Below are 18,332 nucleotides of genomic sequence, written 5' to 3' on the forward strand. Positions count from 1 at the left end.
AGGAATGCTCAAGAGATGCTGCATAAAGTGATTCAAAGTCGTTTTATGCAACGATAGAAGTCGAGGATGTTGGCTGGGGGTAGTTATAGACTGCATCATATCAAGAGAATAGCAACAGTGATGCAAGAATTCTTTGTTCGCCTATTATACATGTACAGATATACAGTCATACATCACCTCTGTTCATACAACTCACATGAACTTTTAGGCCTTGCCAGTCAGCCAATCCCTCTCCATGTTCTTGCCATATTTCCCTGTGCCAGTAACGGGCAGATCTCGCTTTTGTAACTCCTCCTCAATAACCTTCCAGCGACCAACAGCAACCTCACGGTCAATAGGTGTGACTCTCCTGTTGTGCACCTTGACGTTAGGAAGTGCGAACAGGGCCTTTTGATCCTCAAGAACCTCGGCGAGCTTCTTGCCCCGTTTGGCGAATGTCAAGGCTACAGTGATGAGCTCTTGTGGTGTGCGGGCGGCGGCGACCTTGACGTCGGGAATGAAGTGGCCTGTGAGTTGGTAGATACGCTTGCGGATCTGCATATTGTCAGTACAAATCACTTCTGGGAAGAGGGGGGATACATACAGCAAACTTGAGGTAGTCATCGTCAAGAGTGGCGGTCTTCCATGAGGGGTCGATAACATTAACCATCTGCTGAGCTTCCTCGGGAGAAATCTCAACCTTTTTCTCAACCTCTCCGGGCCCAGCATGCTTCAGCCTCTCGGTGACAGCACTCCAATGAGTGCTGAGAAGAGGCTTCCCATCCTTGAATCGAATTCCCACAGACAATGTTCGGTCCAGGTGGGCCCTATCACCATAAGGCCACTTCTTTACCGCATATTCCTTAAGAAGTCCTCGCTGCTGGTATGAAAGTGACTCAACCAGAGCTTGTCGTACGTAAATCTCCATAACTGCTTGATCCTCTACTCGGTTTGCGCTGCCAAACCCTTGGAATTCGCTCTCCTCGCCCCAGTGGCCTGGTTGATCCCACCATGTCTTGACGGGTGAAATTTCCTCAAGTTCATCAATTGAAGTCGCAGGTGTATATTCGGTGTCGACAGACTCGACTTCCTTCTCGGTCATGGCTTCGGAATGGCCTGGAGGTAGCACGAGACGAGTGGTGCGCACAGGGTATGGTCTGCGGTCGACACTTGATAGATTCAAAGCCTCCTCTGGCAAGTTTGAAGTCTGTTCTGGTTCCACTCTCTCTTGGTAAGGATCATCACCTCCGGGAGCTTCACCCTTCCACAGCTTATCTCGGAGCCATTCGGCCTTGCGACCAGCTGCGTGGACGGGGGTTGTTGAGAAGGTGACGCGGGCAACGAAGGGGACTCGGTTGACGGGGACGACTGTCGATTGAAGAGAGACTAGAGCCCCTACCCGCGGTATTCGAGGCATTTTGACGTGACGAATCGGCGGACTGAGAGAAAGCCGAAAGAAGTCGTGATGATGAGACGGTTAGAGATCGGCTTCAATATGGAACTTTTTCCAGTGTGGTTCTATTGGCCAATGGGAGTTTACAAGGCTGAAGTGGATACCCTGATCTGGCCCACTTGTTGTCAACTATCGATAGCCTCAAATGATTGACGTGCGACCTCCATGATCGATAAGACATTATCTACAGCCCAAATTAGCCGTGATGGCACGAATATCTATGTTTATCCTCCTGCTAGGAGCTTTAGTCTCCCTTGCCGCAGCTTGTTAGTACAACGGGCATCTACACTTAACAACGCTGACACATTCCAGCCGCGCCAACATTCTGTAAATGCACATGCTTTAAGAACAGCACCATTATCCCCCTGGGTCCCAAAGGCGAAACATCCTCATCGCAGCTCCGTCGCGCCGTTCTCGATTTCTCGACCCCTCATCTCGAGCCACGTTCGAAATCGAAATCATGTTCCGAATGTACCAAGGCCTTTTGTCTCAAGCAGGGCATTGACTTCTGCAAGGACGCGACAGAAGAGGACGTCACGACCATGTGCTTTCAACGTGATAGCAACAAGGACAAGATCATCGTATGGGCTTTCATTATTGGCACTGTTGGATTGTTGGGCTGGGCTGCGTTCAAGAAGGTTGTGGCGTTACGCCAGGGGCCTACGTTTGGGAGACAGGGCAGCAATTATGCTCCTATGCAAGGGAACTTCCGATGAGACGACAAAGGATGTAGCATCTTACGCCTCTGTGTTTGAATATATGTGGTATCTGTGGTTCTGTCACATGTAGAGGAGTCTGGCGTCCTTGGGTTCTCTGAAGTTTACAGGAGGTCAGTTGACCCCTTTGGCAATGTTCGGAATATTCATGAGTGTATATGATAAAAAGAACAGGCATTGTGCCAATTTCCATGCAACCTATATGCGCCGACTTTTCCATCACCTGACCATTCTACCTAGGTCTATTCATTAACTCCCAAAACAACACAGCATTTTTGAACTAAATCCTCGTATTCCACTCCTTCTACTCCACAAGTGCAACCTTCTAAGAGCGGTTGACCTTGCGGCGAGTGCGGACAGCATCAGCCAAGTCCTCGAGCACAACGGCTGTGTCCTCCCAGTTGATGCAAGCATCAGTGATGCTGACACCACGCTGGAGAGCAGCAGGGCCTTCGGCGGGAACCTTTTGGTTACCCTCGCCAATGTTGGACTCGATCATAACACCAATGATGGCCTTCTCACCTTCACGAAGTTGTTCACCAACGACCTTGGCAACCTTGGGCTGGTTCTTGTGGTTCTTGGAAGAATTACCTGGCACATGTTAGTATTTCAAGCTCGATTGTCATAGTTCGGAACGTACCGTGGGAGCAATCAATCATGATAGCCTCCTTCTGCTTCTTGTCCTGAAGGACCTTCTTGGCAGCCTGGACACTCTCCTTGTCGAAGTTTGTGCCCTTGGTTCCACCACGGAGAATAACAAAGCAGTGTTCGTTACCCTTGGTGCGGGTAATAGCAGCAAGGCCTTGCTTTGTGACACCCATGAAGTGGTGCTGAGCAGCAGCAGCGCCAATAGCGTCAATGGCAACACCAAGGCTACCGTCTGTGCCGTTCTTGAAACCAACAGGGAAAGACAGACCGGAAGCGAGCTCACGGTGCAGCTGGGACTCGGTAGTACGGGCACCAATAGCACCGACAGAGATACAGTCGGCAAGGAACTGAGGAGAAATGGTATCGAGCATCTCGGTGGCAATAGGTAGACCCTTGCTGGTCAAGTCAACGAACAGCTGGCGGGAAACACGGAGGCCCTTGTTGATCTTGAAAGAGTTATCGATATCGGGATCGTTGATGAGACCCTTCCAGCCAACGGTTGTTCGGGGCTTCTCGAGGTAGGCGCGCATCACGATGCAGAGATCGTCGGAGAGCTTGTCAGAGAGCTCCTTGAGTCTGGAAGCGTATTCCTGAGCGGCGACAGGGTCGTGAATGGAGCAGGGGCCGACAACGACGAGAAGCCTGTCGCTCTCACCAAGAACAATGTCGGCAGCATCTTGACGGCCCTTGACAACGGTGTTTGTGGCCTTCTCGGGGAGAGGGATCTCGGAGGTGAGAAGAGCGGGAGGGATCAGAGGATCCTGTCCGAGGACTGGTTCGGGTTAGCTGCGGTTCTTGGTGTGTTACGAATACAGCGTGGGGGAATTGTTGCAATTGAGAATACTGTGAGCCCAGATCCAATTGCAGAAAAGAAGCTCCCTGTGTCGCCTCCGCGGTGGTGAAGCATTGCGCCGCAAGGAGAGCTGCCACAGAACGCATCATGACTTCTCAGGGCCCAATTGCAGCGCAAATCCAAAATAACAACAATACTGGTGGGGAAAACTAACCTCTGGTGTCATCGGCAGCGATACTGACCATTTCTACGGCTGAAGGCATTGTGAATATGTGAGCTGTTGAACTTGTCCAAGGTTGAAATTTTGATATGGAGGGGCACAGTTTGGTCTACCTTTGGAGGGAAGAGATATAGTATTTCAGTGAAGCTCAACGGAGTAGGCGACCGAGGTGAGTCAAAAGAAACTTCAATACGAGCGCCACGAGGCTGAAGACGGTGATGTGCGTTGAAAGGTAGAGAAAAGGTATATGGATCGAGCGAGAGAGAGAGAGGTTCAGTTGTAGACACAAATTTTAGCTTGGCTCAGGGTGACTCTTCTCGCACCACTCACTCACTAACTCACTACCACACCGGAGGTCCCTCGGAGGGGACCCCACCGAGGGGTTGTGTTTTTTGCAGGGAGTTACATGCGAAATACATTGGCCAACTACGTCAGGGTTCTAGAATCTCTGAAATTATCAATGGTCTAAGCTCAATTGGCTCCGGTCTGGGTCCGTGGTAGAGCAGAGCTCAACATCTCGGTGAGACCTGGCCAGTAAATACTGGACATCAGACATCTGCATTCATCTCGGCCCTCGAAACAAAGCTCAAATAGCAGACCGCCTATGCCGGAGGCTTCTTGTTCTGTATGCAAGAAACGGGCGATGCCCTTTTACCGCCGCGTTCGCTTCCCTTTCAGCTCGTGGGTGCAACCTCCGCAGTTTTGTGAGAGGCCATCATGCACCACGGTTCACTGTCGCATTGCATTAGCTCTCGACGAGTTGGTGCGGTAAGACAGAGCAGACCAAACAATGGAAACACAATATTCGAGCATCAGCATCGCAAGTTCTCTCTGAGACGAACATGTCTTCATTCAGCCATTGAGTATCCACGATTCCTTTCCCTATACTCCTATTCCCCCTCGTGTTCATTGATGACAATAATGTTCGGGCCTACGGAGTGTGATAATTTCGATCCGGGGTTCAAGGGTCTCGTCCCAAGAAACTACTAAGCGTCCAATAACATCGGCTACTTCTCCCTACCAATAAACGCGTCTCGGAAAACAACGTGAATCAACATACGATAACTAACTGTAACCCTTTTGAATTATATGAACCTCGTGTGAAATATAATTGCATCTCGGAAAAAATGGGACTAGGAATGGGTTTTCGGTGACGTCGGTATGTGAACATATTGTGACACGGCTCGTTGGTATCGTGGCTGTTTGCAAATCTCCCCACGTTTAGAAGTTTGTATGTTCATCACAGTAACACAAGGAATGCGTGTCGTCGAGAAAAGGGGGGCAACAAGCCGTCCAACGATTATTCAACGATTTATCGTAATTCATGCAGTGGAGGATGTGATACTTGTCAAGAAGAAATATTTCGTGTCACATCCCAGATAGTTCTCGACGATCGAGTTTGAGTACAGTTCACAAGATACATACTACCCTACATCGACTCGGATGACCCAGTGGCCGAGCAATGGATCGACCAACTGGAGAAGTTGTCTCAGACATCCCCGAGCCAAATCGAGACCCGTTTCTGACATCTCAGAAGGAACACGCAGTCACTGAGACTCAAGCCGAGTAAGCGAAACATAGCTGAAACCAAGACATACAGAGTTCCGTTGCCAACATGTCAACTCTCACAACTCTCGTCAAACATGGTGAACCGCGTTGCGTCTGAGAGCCTCGCATCGCCTCCGGGAGCGGATCTGTTGGTCCGTGAGACCCTTGATGCTAGTCCAGGCTGTCCACTCAGCCCGCCTCTTTACTCTTCTCGTGTAACTCACGTCGTGAACCTGAGCGAGCATAGCATGAGGCTACGAGCATGAACATGAGCATGACAAGCCTCAATCATTCATCAGGGATCGTGCCGATTAAGTCATCGGTTTGTTCAAGGGATCGCTCGGATTCTCGGCGACCCCACGACTAGCACGACTTTGGCCAGTAGTAGCATGAGGCATTGGAATCGGATCGTCTGGTCTGTCGCAAGGTGCGCCGTGGCGTTGGTACAAACTTTGGCTTCCCATCCCATCCATTTCTCACAGTACACTTTTCATTCACAGAACCAACCAACCAACCAACCCCTTTTTCCTTTTGACAATCATTACAATTCGATTCCATTCACTATATTCTTTTTGTTGAGCTTCCAGTCAAGCTGTCGTATCACTCACTGACGTGTATTGATTTTATTTAATTAACCTAATTCGTCAATTGCTGTGCAAATCATCTTCAACCACCTCTTTTTGCCCTTTGTTTACTTTCGTACTTTCATCCCATGTACTTGTCACCAACGGCTTCGCCCTTCACCAACGTCCGAGTATAGTCCCCCCAAGCTACTCCGTATATCCAAGACATTATAGATCAACTTATTTCCCCGCTCCTTCCAATTGTCTCACTTATTTTCTGATATTCACCTCCTTATACCCTCTTTTGATTTGCTGTTGGTCCTCCTTTTTCAAGCAACAGTCAGCCCCAGTCAGCCCCCAAAACCAATTCCCAGCCTCCGCCCACCAGCTTTACTGCTGTGCGTTCCAACTTCCAAGCTTCGCTCCCCACCCTCACAGGCCATTATAGGCTACCACAGGCTGCCTACAGAACCCAGCCGATCCACACTAGTCCGTGGCTTCCTTCGCCGACAACAGGCCGCCACTTCCCTCGTGAATCGGATGCTCACTAACAACTTGCCCACGCCGACCAAACTCTCTTCAACTCTCTACGACCCAACCTCTTGCTCTCTACCTTGGCTTTGTCATTGACGTTATCGCACCGCACCACATCGCATTCATATTTGTCGGCAGCATCACCGCCGACTCGACACTTTTGCTTTATCTCGTATTATCACGTTACTATACTACACCACTCACTCACTCGCCTTGCATCGGATACCCCCGCGGTGCTACTGCTACTGTAACTACGACCCTCCAAGGGACCTTTGTCCGTCGACATTAGAGAGCCGTATCCACCTGTGTTAATACCCAGGGTCCGACAGCAAAGTCGACATCATCTGTTCCAGATTGTCGGATTTGTTCAGTATTTTCTGACCGCAACTGCTTTTTCCCCAAATCAATATACAGCCAGTGATAAAAATGTTTGCTGTTCAGAATGCTGGCTTTGATCAGCGGAAACGAGCCCGTGAAGAGGAAGAACTCGCTCATGCCAACGGCATGAGCTTCAGTGAGCACCGCAACGTAAGTTTCCTGCAATCCCAGCCACGAGGACGCTTTCACATGATGTCGAATACTAACAATGTGGCAGAAACGTATCCAGTGCCTTCCACTCCGTGCATATCCCAGAACGACACAATGGCAGTCTGATGCGCCTATGCCGGCCCCGAGCTTCGCCCCCCACGATCACCTTCAGCCTGAAATTCGACAATGGTCATCATCAACGAACATGACATCACAGTCCAATGGGGACACCGACATGGATATGATGCAGACATATCAACCTCAACATCATGAGCCAGGCCGACTTGGAGTGATGCACCAAGACTCTGACAACGCAAACGGGCGTCTGCCTACGCCTATTCAGCCAAACTTCGCTGCACAGGTTCGAGGTCAACAGGCTGTGACAACTCCTAACGGTGTTGCAAACCTAGGTCACCAAAACACCGGCTTTGGCGATGATCAGAGTGTCCCTCGCACAATGGCCGGAGGATGGCAAGCCATTCAGAACGAACGACGCCTTCCCTCACCCATTTCTGAAGGTGATGATTCTATGGCCTGCCAACCCATCACCCCCACCGGCATGCAGTTTGATGCCAGTACCCAAGGTTTTGTCACCCCCGGTATGGAACACCCCAATGTGACCGTTGAGCCATCACCTCCCCATGATGTGGAACATCCTATGATGGATGTGGAATCCCACTGCTCGGGCAATTCAGTTGACGGTGATGGTGATCCCACAACTCCTTCCCCCAGGAGAGGTCATATTCGCAGCCGACACACCGTCAACAACTGGACATGGCAGCCCGGCATGAAGAAGAGCTTCAGCATAGGATACCGAGCAGACTGCGAAAAGTGCCGCTTAAAGGTTCCAGGACACTTCAACCACATCATTGTTTCTTAGGGAAAGGAGAAGATTATACTAGATCCTGTCGAACAACCTTCACTATAGGAGAGCGGTGTGAGGCCGCTTGATTGGAGAAAGAAACGACAGAGGCGAAAACTTGCTCTTGGTGATTTCGTTTCGGGGGAATTGGTTACATCGGCGAAAGGGAGAATAGCAGTCTCAGGCTTTGTGCAACATCGAGAGGAGATGCAAACGCCTTGATAGCTCGCTCAGACTATCACAAACGGCCATAGTTCAGGCATGGCCGGACTTTGAGGAGATGAACTGGAATCTGCCGGTTCAAGACGATCTTTTATTTTTTTTCCTTCCTTTTCAATTTTTTGTTTTGTTTCCTTGGCGTTATAGGCAATGGCAAGCGGGCGGGTATGGATAGCATTTGGTCATAACGGGTATACATTGAGCACCCTGGAAATAGGGAATCGGAAGTTAGCGATACGATCTTGAGATCGTCAGGTATGCATGACAATACCAGAATAGCGATAATGTCAATTTGAGTAATGGGGACATCACCTTCTCACCCATCTTGAAGAACCCAGCCAGTGACGCTTGTTTGATCGCTTGGTATTGAATAGATATGGTAAGTAGACTTGTTCCATGATGGTACATACAAGATGGTCCCCCGACGCCGTCTAATGCACTGCCAATCTACACATATGATACACTCCTTTTGGTCCCGCCACGTACACTCCGCTTTGTTTTTCCTTCATGTTGCCATCCGTTCCTCTTTCCAATTAGATTTTTATACACATCACCAGAACTTCCACCAAGACTTGTTGGATGCTGAGCCACCTGCAGGCTCAACACCCAGCCTGTCTAAGGGGCCTCCATTTTGTTGACGCTCCCGCTCTGCTGCCATCGCCTCCTCCAGCCTCACCTTGACAGTTTCAGACTCGACTGACTGTGTCTGATAATCCTGGGGGCCTTGTGTTGACTCCTCCTTCTTCTCTCCGCCCCCTAGCACACCAGAGAAAACCCCTAGTATACCCTTCCCACTTGATGGCTTTGTAACAGTCCCCTCTGCGTTTTCTTTAAATGTGGGCTTGATGTGTTCTTCGAAATGTGTGCGGTGCGAAGGTGCTTCGAGCAAAGGTGGTAGCTTCTCGCCTCTTGCCTCGGCAGCTTGGTTGGCTTCCTCAACGAGAAGGATCTGGTCCTCTGTAGCCTCGCCCTTGATGTAGGCGAGACGTGCCATAGCAAGCTCATCGGCTTCAAGTAGCTTTTGGGCCTCGACCCATTCGGCTCGGCGGGCTCGGTTGTAACGAACCATATCCCAGACAGAGTATCCGGAGACAACAGCTGCAACAACTAGAATGCTTGTCAGCTGGCGAATTCAGTCGAATGTCTCGTTCAGTCCCTCGTACCTGTAAACACCACAATGCTTCCCACCGTCCAACGATGCGCTACATCGAAGATTCTCCTCGAAGCATCGATGAACTTATCAGTCTTGCTAATGCTGGCATGCTGGGCAGCAAGATGAGCCTGTCGCAGTCTCCTCACTCGCTGCTCAGGTGTTTCGCCTGGGATGCGTGGTGTTCTCTGAGCGGCCTTCGATGTTGCGTGGGGGATTGTGGACGTAAATCGTGTTGCGTCCTTTACGCTCCGGGGGCCCATCCTGGAAGCCATTGTCTCTTTGTGAGGAAGGATTTATTCCACGGAGAATAATTACCAGGGCGAGGTGATCGAATGGATTGGCCGTTGACGGGACGGGATGGATGGAAAGTGGTGTCATGAGATTTTTCGAACTGCTGCGAGAAGGAATTGTGAGAATGTGATTGGTGCGGAGTAGCTTCGGGTGAGAGGTTGGTGGGCTGTGAAGATGGAGATAATGGAGGATGATGTCGACTACCTGAGAACTCGGATCCCAAGCGCCAAAAAGACTTGGGTATATTTCGCACAAGCCGTGGAGACCCTTTGACGATTTCATTTTGGCATCTTGTGCCGACAGCGAAGTTTTTTGCTACTGTAGAACGGACATATTTGGATGAATTTGAAGCCATCAAGATGCTCGTCAATCGATCTGGCATTTACAGTCACCACAGCAGTACGTACGCCATATGTTAAGCAAACCTCGAGAGAACAGGAAATGTGCGATATCCCTTTTACCAAGTAATCACGTCCACGGAATGCCCGCGCAGTAACCAAGCGACATGAGTCGACGAGTATCAGATTGTCAGCGTATCAGTTCACAGGCTACAGCAAATGGAAGTGGGAATCCGAATGAGAAATGTGTTGACGCTTCGACGGCAGGATTGCATCGTAGGCTATGACATTCACCAAGAATCGAGCGATAATACGATACACCTGTCTCAGTCATCACAAACAACATAACAAGATCAAGACCGCAAAGAGAGTTCCGTTCTAACCAAATCACGACAGCCACACGCAAGACTCTTCTTCATGCGACAGCATCAAGCCATCGACACAATGAAAAGTGGTTTTAAATCAAAAATTCCGCCGACTATGGCCCCGAAGGACAATAGAGCAAAGAGTGACTCCGCGATGTGCAATGCAGGCCCTCCATGCTGAGGAAGCCAATTCTTGAGCTGGCCTCCTCTCAACAAGGTAAGTATGAAGAAGAAAAGAAAAACGGAACAAGAGGTGGGAGGGAGACCAGCGTTTTATAGGCAAATAGAGAAGGGATGGATGCCTTGATGCTGAGGCGTGATATTTGGTGCCTGAGAAATTGCAGGCAGGCAGCAGGGCAGGGGCCACTTTTGTGGATGCTTGAAATTGTGCAACTGCCCAGCACCTGCCAGCCTGTGTACCTGCCAAACGAAAATTAAGTTGATTTTATGAAATTATTTTCTGAGCGAATGTGTTCCTGCCGCAATCGGTGGTTGTGGAGTGCGTTGGCCACAGAGAGAGAAAGTTACATCTAGATACAACGACTAGCGCCAGAGTTAAAGAAATGCATGACCGGTCATGATTTGACAAAGACCTCGCTGATCATGATACTTCGAGCAGTTTGATTGATGATGCCATCGACTTCTGCAGTATCTACACATTATGTCCTCTTACGCCAGAAAGCCTTAAGGCCATTTCTTTCGTTCGAGTAATGATAAAGAACTTTGGCTTTTTTAGGGACATTTATCCTGTCTGCCTGTGTACATGCAAGGCGATGGGCTGGTCTCAGCTTCAATGGCTACTGAACCAAAATACATTGAATACAAATTTGAAACACTTCTCATGATGTGAAGACTACGAATCACAACCTGACAGTGAAACATTCCATGTTCAATGAGCCTGAAGAGATTAGTTGCGACGAGCTCGGAGACCTCAAGAGTAAGGTGGTTCTAGTTCGAGTGAACAAACACTCTTCTATTACGAAACTCTTTCACAAACACAGATATCGTTCTCGGATTCATGCTCATGAATCGTGAGAACGATATACAGAGCCTTTTGCGGCTTCTGCAGCCCATCAACAGCAACTCGCTGCTATTCTGAATCACTTACACCAAGTCCCTCCAAGCTCGCCTAACTACCGACGGCACCGCTGCAACAATCTCCCGATCATGCATTTTTTGAATCTTGGAAGCCCACCTGGCACGTGATCCACATTTTCGAACTCCACCCCACTAAATGGAATCGACCACAGGGCAAAACCCTTCTTGGAGTAGGAAATTGGACAAGCCTCTACCCTCCGAATTTTACACGCCTCACGACCGACATCGACCATCGGAGCACGTTGATCGCAAGCAGACACAATGGTATGGAGATACGCCCAATGCGATGGATAATGTTCATTGCGCTCGAGTGCATTCACATTTGCTGACCTGATTTACTACAGGCGATCAAGCACAACCAGAAGCTCGTCAACAACCGTGAGCCGCACCACCCCCGAATAACGATATGATAGAGAGGATTTGAGGGACTGACTCCTTCAACAGACTTCCGCAAGGATTGGCAGCGCCGGGTTCGAACCCACTTCGACCAGGTATGACGATGCACCCGACGAGAAGAAAAGAGAAGAAACGATTCATCTCGATTTTCTGGAAATTCACTTGGCACACAAATATTGACTGTGGAATAGCCCGGCAAGAAGTCGCGGAGACGCACAGCTCGTCAGGCCAAGGCTGCTGCCCTCGCTCCCCGACCTGTCGACAAGCTCCGACCTGTTGTGCGATGCCCTACCCTTAAGTACAACCGCCGTGTCCGCTCCGGCCGTGGTTTCACCCTGGCTGAGCTCAAGGTATGATATTCTGCGTCTCGGTCGAATGCGCACGATACGAGATGGGCCAGAAAAATTGCAGTTCTAACAATCACGCAGGAGGCCGGTATCCCCAAGGCTTTCGCTCCCACCATCGGTATCGCTGTCGATTTCCGCCGACAGAACCTCAGCGAGGAGTCCCTTGCTGCCAACGTTGCTCGCCTCAAGGCCTACCAGGAGCGCTTGATCCTCCTCCCCCGCCGATCTAATGCCCCCAAGAAGGGTGACACCAAGACCGACGTCTCCAAGATCGAGAAGGCATCCCACATCTCGGCTACTCTCCCCATTGCCCCTACCGACATCGCTTTCAAGGAGATCAAGAAGGGTGACATGCCTTCCAACATCGAGGCCGGTGCTTACCGAACTCTCCGTGTCGCTCGTGCCAACGCCCGATACGAGGGTGCCCGACAGAAGCGTGTGCGGGATGCCGCCGAGGCTGAGTCGGCTAAGAAATAAACTCGCAAAAAGGGAACTGGTGTTTGAGGGTTTTGCTCTTTGCGTCTCTGAGACATGGGCAACGTCGGTTCGAGGCTCTGATGAAAGGCTTGGCCGGGTATGGAGGAAAGATACTCTAGGTCCAGCTCAAGAAATTTACTGCATGATCACCGGCTTTGCTCTATCACTACTTGGTCAATGGATGCATTACGTGCATATGGTATCTCTTTTTTTTTAAAAAAAAAGTTATTCGTTATGATTTCAATGCTTTGAACCATTCGTAAAGTGATGTCTATGTTCCTCGTATCTGTGTCTATTCCATATTTTGAGACTCTGCTACTCTTCAGCCTTTCCCCCCAGCAACTCTGTACCCTGTCGAATTAAGCTGCGTAAACGACCAACTTGCTCTGGCTCCAGAGTATCCCCATTCTTGACAACTTCGGTACACAGTACCAGACAGTTCTCTCTGTCAATCTTGGCCATATTGGCCTTTTGTTTCGGGTCAACCTGCTGAGGTTCCAATGCCAGCTCTTCGGGAATTGCTGGGGGGATTTCGGGGGCACCACCCTCGATCTGTGGTGTTTCATCGTTTGCCGTCTTTCCGGTGACTGCATAACTGAGAGCATCCATAGCTCCAGATATAGAAAGTACTTTGGCGATAACTTGGGCGCCATTTTTTGATCGTGACATGAGAGCAAAGACGAACCATGCCTCGGATTTTAGAATAGGCCACTTCTCTTGAGTGATAAGGAACGACAGCACTTGTGAAACATCATGTCCAGCATAGAACAGATCCCTCGATGGTGCCTTTTCAGTTTCAGAACTCCATCCAGAAAGAACCTCCTCAGTGGGCGCTGTGTGAAGAACTCGACATATAGTAGCAACACTTCGTGCAGCTTCCAGTCGTGTAGGCTCCGTATCAGATCGATCAAACAGCGAGATCACATCATGGACAGTTGTACGTTTGTCAGACCCCGCTCCTTCAGCTGTTCTGGGAGTGACAACTCGACGAACATTATCTGCGCAGTTCACAAGCAGTAGGCGAAGTAGTGAAACTGCCGAAAACTGGACCTGAGGAAGAGTATCGATGGTCAATATCCTTGGTACACTCACTGGCTCTAGCAGATCCCCTAGGAATGTTTTGTTCTGTGCCGGAATTGCGAGATTCTTGAGGAAGGACAGTGCGGAGTGAAGAAGCTGGGCATCTTTGATCTCTGGATCGGAAAGAATTGCGATCAGAGGAAGATGAGCCTGATACTTCTGCACAAAGGCCGTGGAAGCCTGATCTGAACGGGAGAGGTTACCAAGAGCTAGACAAGCTGCGGACTGAAGGATAACATGCGGCTCCTTCAACCATTTAAGAAGCGACTGTGGCACTGAGCTCTCAAGGGAATAATGAGCTGGGAAGATGTCATTGCCAGTCAGGTCAGCTAGGGTTGTAAGCAATGAAGTACACAGCTGCCCTAATTCCTTGGCAGTGTCTTCGTCATCAAGCTCTGAGTCAAATTGAGTATGGGCGATGTAGAATGCCTTGACGAAGACATCTACTTCTTTTGAGTTGAGGAGTCGCTCTTGGAAGGATTCATTAGCAAGATAACTGGCCGCAGTAGATACGAGAGCGAGAAAGTCCTCGATATCAGTGCTGTGGTCAGGGCTGACAGCCAGCTTGAGGAGAACGGAGGCCGTCTCAGAATCTGCAACAGCTACCTCGCCATCTTGTGTGATGAGAAGAGTAAGGATCTTGCAGAAATAAGTGACAAGAGGGCTGAAAGCAGCACGGTTGGGTGACTGAAGGAGAGTGATGAGATGACTGCTGAGGCGTGACTCTGAAGCAAGCCGTTGAGCAGGTTCTACAAGTTTCAGTGCTGTGCCACTCGAGCGTTGTCTTCAAGACTCACCATAATCAACAAGGACATTGTAGAGCACCGGAATCAAATACGGAACAAGACTGAGGTCCTGAAGGTGCTTGATGAAAGAAACGATATATTTGCCCTCAACAACTCGAGCTCGATTTTGGTCTGTATCGGCACAAGAATTTCCGGTAACGCGTAGAGCCTGGACTTTGACACCATGAGGCTGCTCCTCATCTGAGGCAAGAATGTCAAGGAAGAACTCGAGAATTCCCGAATCTCCATAGGGGAGTCTCCAAGCCACTGTGTCCATGTTAACGGACTCACAGATGGGGAGTGATTTCACGCTTACCATCTCGACTTCCGTCGCCTAACGCCTTGGCTGTAGCCTCTAGCGAAGGAGAATCTTGTTGTTTGAGAGTTTCGAGCACGGAAGATAATAGCTTTGTTCGTTTCAGAACAGCACCCTCAGGTTCGTTGGCGGCATCGTAAGTTTCTGGGGATGCTCCGCTTCCTTCACGCTGTATCAGGACAGCCACGTCTTGAGGTGACATAGACATGATCTCAACTTCTCTCGTGGAGTATGAGATATAATGCTGAAGTTGGACGGATGTTGAATTAGTTATACCAGCCCACTTGAGATACCCTATACAAGTATGTTGAAGAGGTGCTTACAAAATGAACAAAAGTTTCTAAAGCTTCACATTAATGTAAGAAATGAAGAAATAAATCCCTTGACAATTAATATTCAACAACAAGTTTCAGGATCAGTTCATGAAATTTAGTATATTGCGTCCACGCATCTTTGCGGTCAGCTAACATTCTATTCTGTAGCTCCATCGCGGGGCATTTGTCTCGGTGAAGCTCGGTGAATCGCGGTGCATGTATCATACGGCTAAACTACGGCAGAATATGCTGCTGCTGCTGCCGGTTGATCGGAGGTGCAAAATTCCGACCTCGGAATGATCCGCCTCCGCCGACTTTGCACCCGGGGAAAAAGTCTCTAGCAGCGCCATCACGATCCTTTCCCTCGTCGCGAACGAGGGCCGCTATTTCAACGTCGCTTCTCAGCGATATCTCCACCTTTTCTCCCGATAATCAATTTGTCTACATCACCCATAATTCTTCAAAATGGTATGCGCCCACGTCTTGGATCATGCCCGCCATGTTCTTTACTTCAAGAATCGCGGCATTGGTTGGAGTGGCGGCTAACATATAACCCCAGGCGCACAAATTCGTGGTTACAGCCTTCCTAACAGGCTCCCGAATCCTTGGTCGATCATTCGTCGCAGCTTACAAGCAGGCTCAGGCTGCCTCAGCGTACCAGCGAGCGCAAGCCAAGGCCGGCAACACATCCGCTGGTGCCTCTCTCTCCTCTGGCATGACTCTCGATGAGGCATGCAAGATTCTCAACGTCAAGCCCCCGGCTGGTGGACAAGCCAATGTCGAGGAGGTTCTCTCGCGTTACAAGCGACTGTTTGACGCCAACGATCCTCAAAAGGGTGGCAGTTTCTATCTCCAGAGCAAGATCGTAAGAGCAAAGGAGCGATTCGAGCGAGAGATCGGTCCTATACGGGAGAAGATGGAGCAGGAGGCTGAAATCAAAGAGGGTTTCAAGCCCAAGGTCTACAAGGACTGACGACTCTCCTTGAGGAAATAAAAACGAAAAAGCGACACTTGTACGATGACCTCGTAAAGGAGTTCGGAGGGACGGGAGGGAGGAGTTTACTTTCTCCATGTATACAATGTACATCTTCACTCGACTGCGGCATGGCACGGCGTTTATTGGGTTATCGGTGGCGTGATGAGCCGCTCGAGGTTGGTTGGTTCTTAGACGAAAGAAAAAAGAGACAGACGACCTATGCTATCTTATGTTTAATACAACTGTACGATATCAACGGAGTACTCTTGAGTTGGATATGAGTAGAAATGAGGCCACGAGCTGGCGTGAGTTGGGGCCGTATATTTCGGCAACAAATGTTTCGTCAAGGACAATGTAGTGTTTCTTGGGACGACATTGTAGTATCCCTGAGACAAACACACCTCACTGGGTACTGATCTATTATAGCCACAAAGCTATTCACACTGCCGGGTTCTTCTAGGCTTATAATTCCTCTCTAGGTTTTATACGTGATGTAATAAGTCTAAATCATGAAAAGGAGCAATATTGGAAGATCAAACCACAAACTTTCCCATAAGATGCAACATGCTGATGAAACCATACAGATGTAACCGAATCAATGTTCCATTACGTTCCATCCAAGGCGCAATATTAAGATTAAACCCAGCCATAATGTTCGGTTGGCATAGGCTGTCCTGTTGTCCTCCATTCTCGAGGCGACTGAGATTCTTCCTGTGTACGACGGGATCTGTGTATGGAGAGTGGCCTGGTTATCTCGATCGACCTTGGATATCCGCTATCCTGGCTGTAGACACTCGAGCTACTCCGATTTTGAGCTGGGTCAGGAGTTGGGACCTGAACCGAGGGAGCCCGGACTTGACGTCGTGGAATAGCGGGACGAGTAGGTGGGATGTTTGAATGTACTGCAGCAACGGGAGCTTGAACTGGTCGCTCAGGAATAGGAGGAGGGGGAGGAACTAGACGGGGCCCAGGTTCCTCATCATCAGGAGCCGGATCTTCAGGCTCGTTTGGCGGAGGAAACGGAAATTGGTGCCTTCTGGACCAGTCCCTCACCGAGACTACCAGATTTCTGGCCTGTCTCCCATCGGCCTCTGAGCCTGAATCGTCGAAGGCACTGCCACCAGCTTCACCCATTGGCTCCTCAGGGCCCTCATCAAACTGAATATCCTGGCGGTGTAGAAAGCATTTCCAGGTGATTAGACCTGTGAATAGGATGAAAAATAGAACCGCCATTACGATACCGGCTGTTTGAAGGCCAGCAGAGCGGTTTTTCTTTGGTGGCGTTGGAGTGTCAGTCTCTTTTGGGTCCAATGTTGCTGAAGTCTCAGTCAACCCCATCGATGTCGCTGTACTCTTCGCCGAATTCATTGATGTTGCCGTGGTCTCACTAGGACTCATTGATGCTGTCGTATCCTTCCTTAGATCTACAGTAGTGGATGCCGTCGTGGTGGTAGTCTCAGTCTCGGTCTGCGTTGTTGTTTTCGTAAACCAAGCCAGGGTAGTGCCGTCGTCGGGACCTGGAAGAGTTGACCATCCGACGCGAGGCTTCGTCTGTGTTATTTTGATACTTGTAATGCTTAGTGTCTCCTTGGGATGTTTGAGCGCCGCGATCGAACTGGTAATGTCGTTTTCTGGCTGTTTAGGGCCATCATCATCGCGATCTGGCTTTTGAGGATCATTGCTTCCAAATGTAGCGCCATCATCGGGGCCTGGAGGGGTTAGCCATCCGACACGCGGTTTCGTCTGCGTTGTTCTGCTACTCGTGATGGTTGGTGTCTCCTTGGGCAAACTGAGCCTTGTGGTCGAGCTGGTTGTGTCCTTGTCTGGCTGTCTGGGGCCATAGTTACTGCGGCATACGTCGCAGATACTTTTGTAGGTTGCATCGTTGTCTTCATCATACCTGAAGCCGTCGGCGTCGTTATTAGGGAAAGGGTACTTGCGACAAGGGCCACTATACGGAGAGAACATATCAGTACAGTCTTGAGAGATGAAGTATGTATGACTTACCAGCCTGACAACAGCCAGTTGCGATCTATCGTCGCGTCTGTGACTTCATTTTGGCAATTCAGGGCAGCTACAGGTATTGCCATAACTGCTAGGAGAGAAAGTTTGGGAAGCAACATCTTGAAAACTGTTTAAAATAACCAAACGCCTTGAGATGCTGGAAGTTGGGCGTATTCAAGTCGGGTCTTCGATCGCCGTAGCAAATACAACGGTCCAGGGGCATAAAGACCAGAAAGGGCAGAACGGATGAGATGAGGGCAACGTTGAGATGTTTTGCGTGTCATGTTCCATTTTGTCTTGTACTTCTAGGCTCCCATACCTTATATACA

General features: G+C 49.6%; 8 protein-coding genes across 8 annotated transcripts; 3 read left to right on the plus strand and 5 right to left on the minus strand.

The window, feature by feature from the left end:
• Positions 1-204: 204 nt before the first annotated feature.
• On the minus strand, positions 205-1,396 carry J7337_008696 (uncharacterized protein; the record flags this gene model as incomplete). Its single annotated transcript, XM_044826306.1, has 2 exons — positions 205-534; positions 584-1,396. 2 exons carry the CDS (start codon positions 1,394-1,396, stop codon positions 205-207), a joined length of 1,143 nt encoding a protein of 380 aa, XP_044679223.1.
• Positions 1,397-2,473: 1,077 nt separating this feature from the next.
• On the minus strand, positions 2,474-3,852 carry ARO4 (3-deoxy-7-phosphoheptulonate synthase; the record flags this gene model as incomplete). The annotated part of the gene is made up of 3 exons (XM_044826307.1): positions 2,474-2,739; positions 2,789-3,568; positions 3,804-3,852. 3 exons carry the CDS (start codon positions 3,850-3,852, stop codon positions 2,474-2,476), a joined length of 1,095 nt encoding a protein of 364 aa, XP_044679224.1.
• Positions 3,853-6,880: 3,028 nt separating this feature from the next.
• On the plus strand, positions 6,881-7,862 carry J7337_008698 (uncharacterized protein; the record flags this gene model as incomplete). The annotated part of the gene is made up of 2 exons (XM_044826308.1): positions 6,881-6,982; positions 7,050-7,862. 2 exons carry the CDS (start codon positions 6,881-6,883, stop codon positions 7,860-7,862), a joined length of 915 nt encoding a protein of 304 aa, XP_044679225.1.
• A 751-nt stretch (positions 7,863-8,613) lies between these two features.
• Positions 8,614-9,488, minus strand: J7337_008699 (uncharacterized protein; the record flags this gene model as incomplete). Its single annotated transcript, XM_044826309.1, has 2 exons — positions 8,614-9,170; positions 9,227-9,488. 2 exons carry the CDS (start codon positions 9,486-9,488, stop codon positions 8,614-8,616), a joined length of 819 nt encoding a protein of 272 aa, XP_044679226.1.
• A 2,081-nt stretch (positions 9,489-11,569) lies between these two features.
• J7337_008700 (uncharacterized protein) lies at positions 11,570-12,528 on the plus strand (the record flags this gene model as incomplete). Its single annotated transcript, XM_044826310.1, has 5 exons — positions 11,570-11,572; positions 11,653-11,686; positions 11,753-11,799; positions 11,896-12,054; positions 12,133-12,528. 5 exons carry the CDS (start codon positions 11,570-11,572, stop codon positions 12,526-12,528), a joined length of 639 nt encoding a protein of 212 aa, XP_044679227.1.
• Positions 12,529-12,843: 315 nt separating this feature from the next.
• On the minus strand, positions 12,844-14,917 carry J7337_008701 (uncharacterized protein; the record flags this gene model as incomplete). Its single annotated transcript, XM_044826311.1, has 3 exons — positions 12,844-14,357; positions 14,406-14,660; positions 14,710-14,917. 3 exons carry the CDS (start codon positions 14,915-14,917, stop codon positions 12,844-12,846), a joined length of 1,977 nt encoding a protein of 658 aa, XP_044679228.1.
• A 571-nt stretch (positions 14,918-15,488) lies between these two features.
• On the plus strand, positions 15,489-15,996 carry PAM16 (mitochondrial import inner membrane translocase subunit TIM16; the record flags this gene model as incomplete). The annotated part of the gene is made up of 2 exons (XM_044826312.1): positions 15,489-15,491; positions 15,583-15,996. 2 exons carry the CDS (start codon positions 15,489-15,491, stop codon positions 15,994-15,996), a joined length of 417 nt encoding a protein of 138 aa, XP_044679229.1.
• A 639-nt stretch (positions 15,997-16,635) lies between these two features.
• J7337_008703 (uncharacterized protein) lies at positions 16,636-18,089 on the minus strand (the record flags this gene model as incomplete). The annotated part of the gene is made up of 2 exons (XM_044826313.1): positions 16,636-17,950; positions 18,007-18,089. 2 exons carry the CDS (start codon positions 18,087-18,089, stop codon positions 16,636-16,638), a joined length of 1,398 nt encoding a protein of 465 aa, XP_044679230.1.
• Positions 18,090-18,332: the final 243 nt, after the last annotated feature.

This window comes from Fusarium musae, chromosome 6 (genome assembly GCF_019915245.1).
Source record: "Fusarium musae strain F31 chromosome 6, whole genome shotgun sequence".
Lineage (NCBI taxonomy): Eukaryota > Fungi > Ascomycota > Sordariomycetes > Hypocreales > Nectriaceae > Fusarium > Fusarium musae.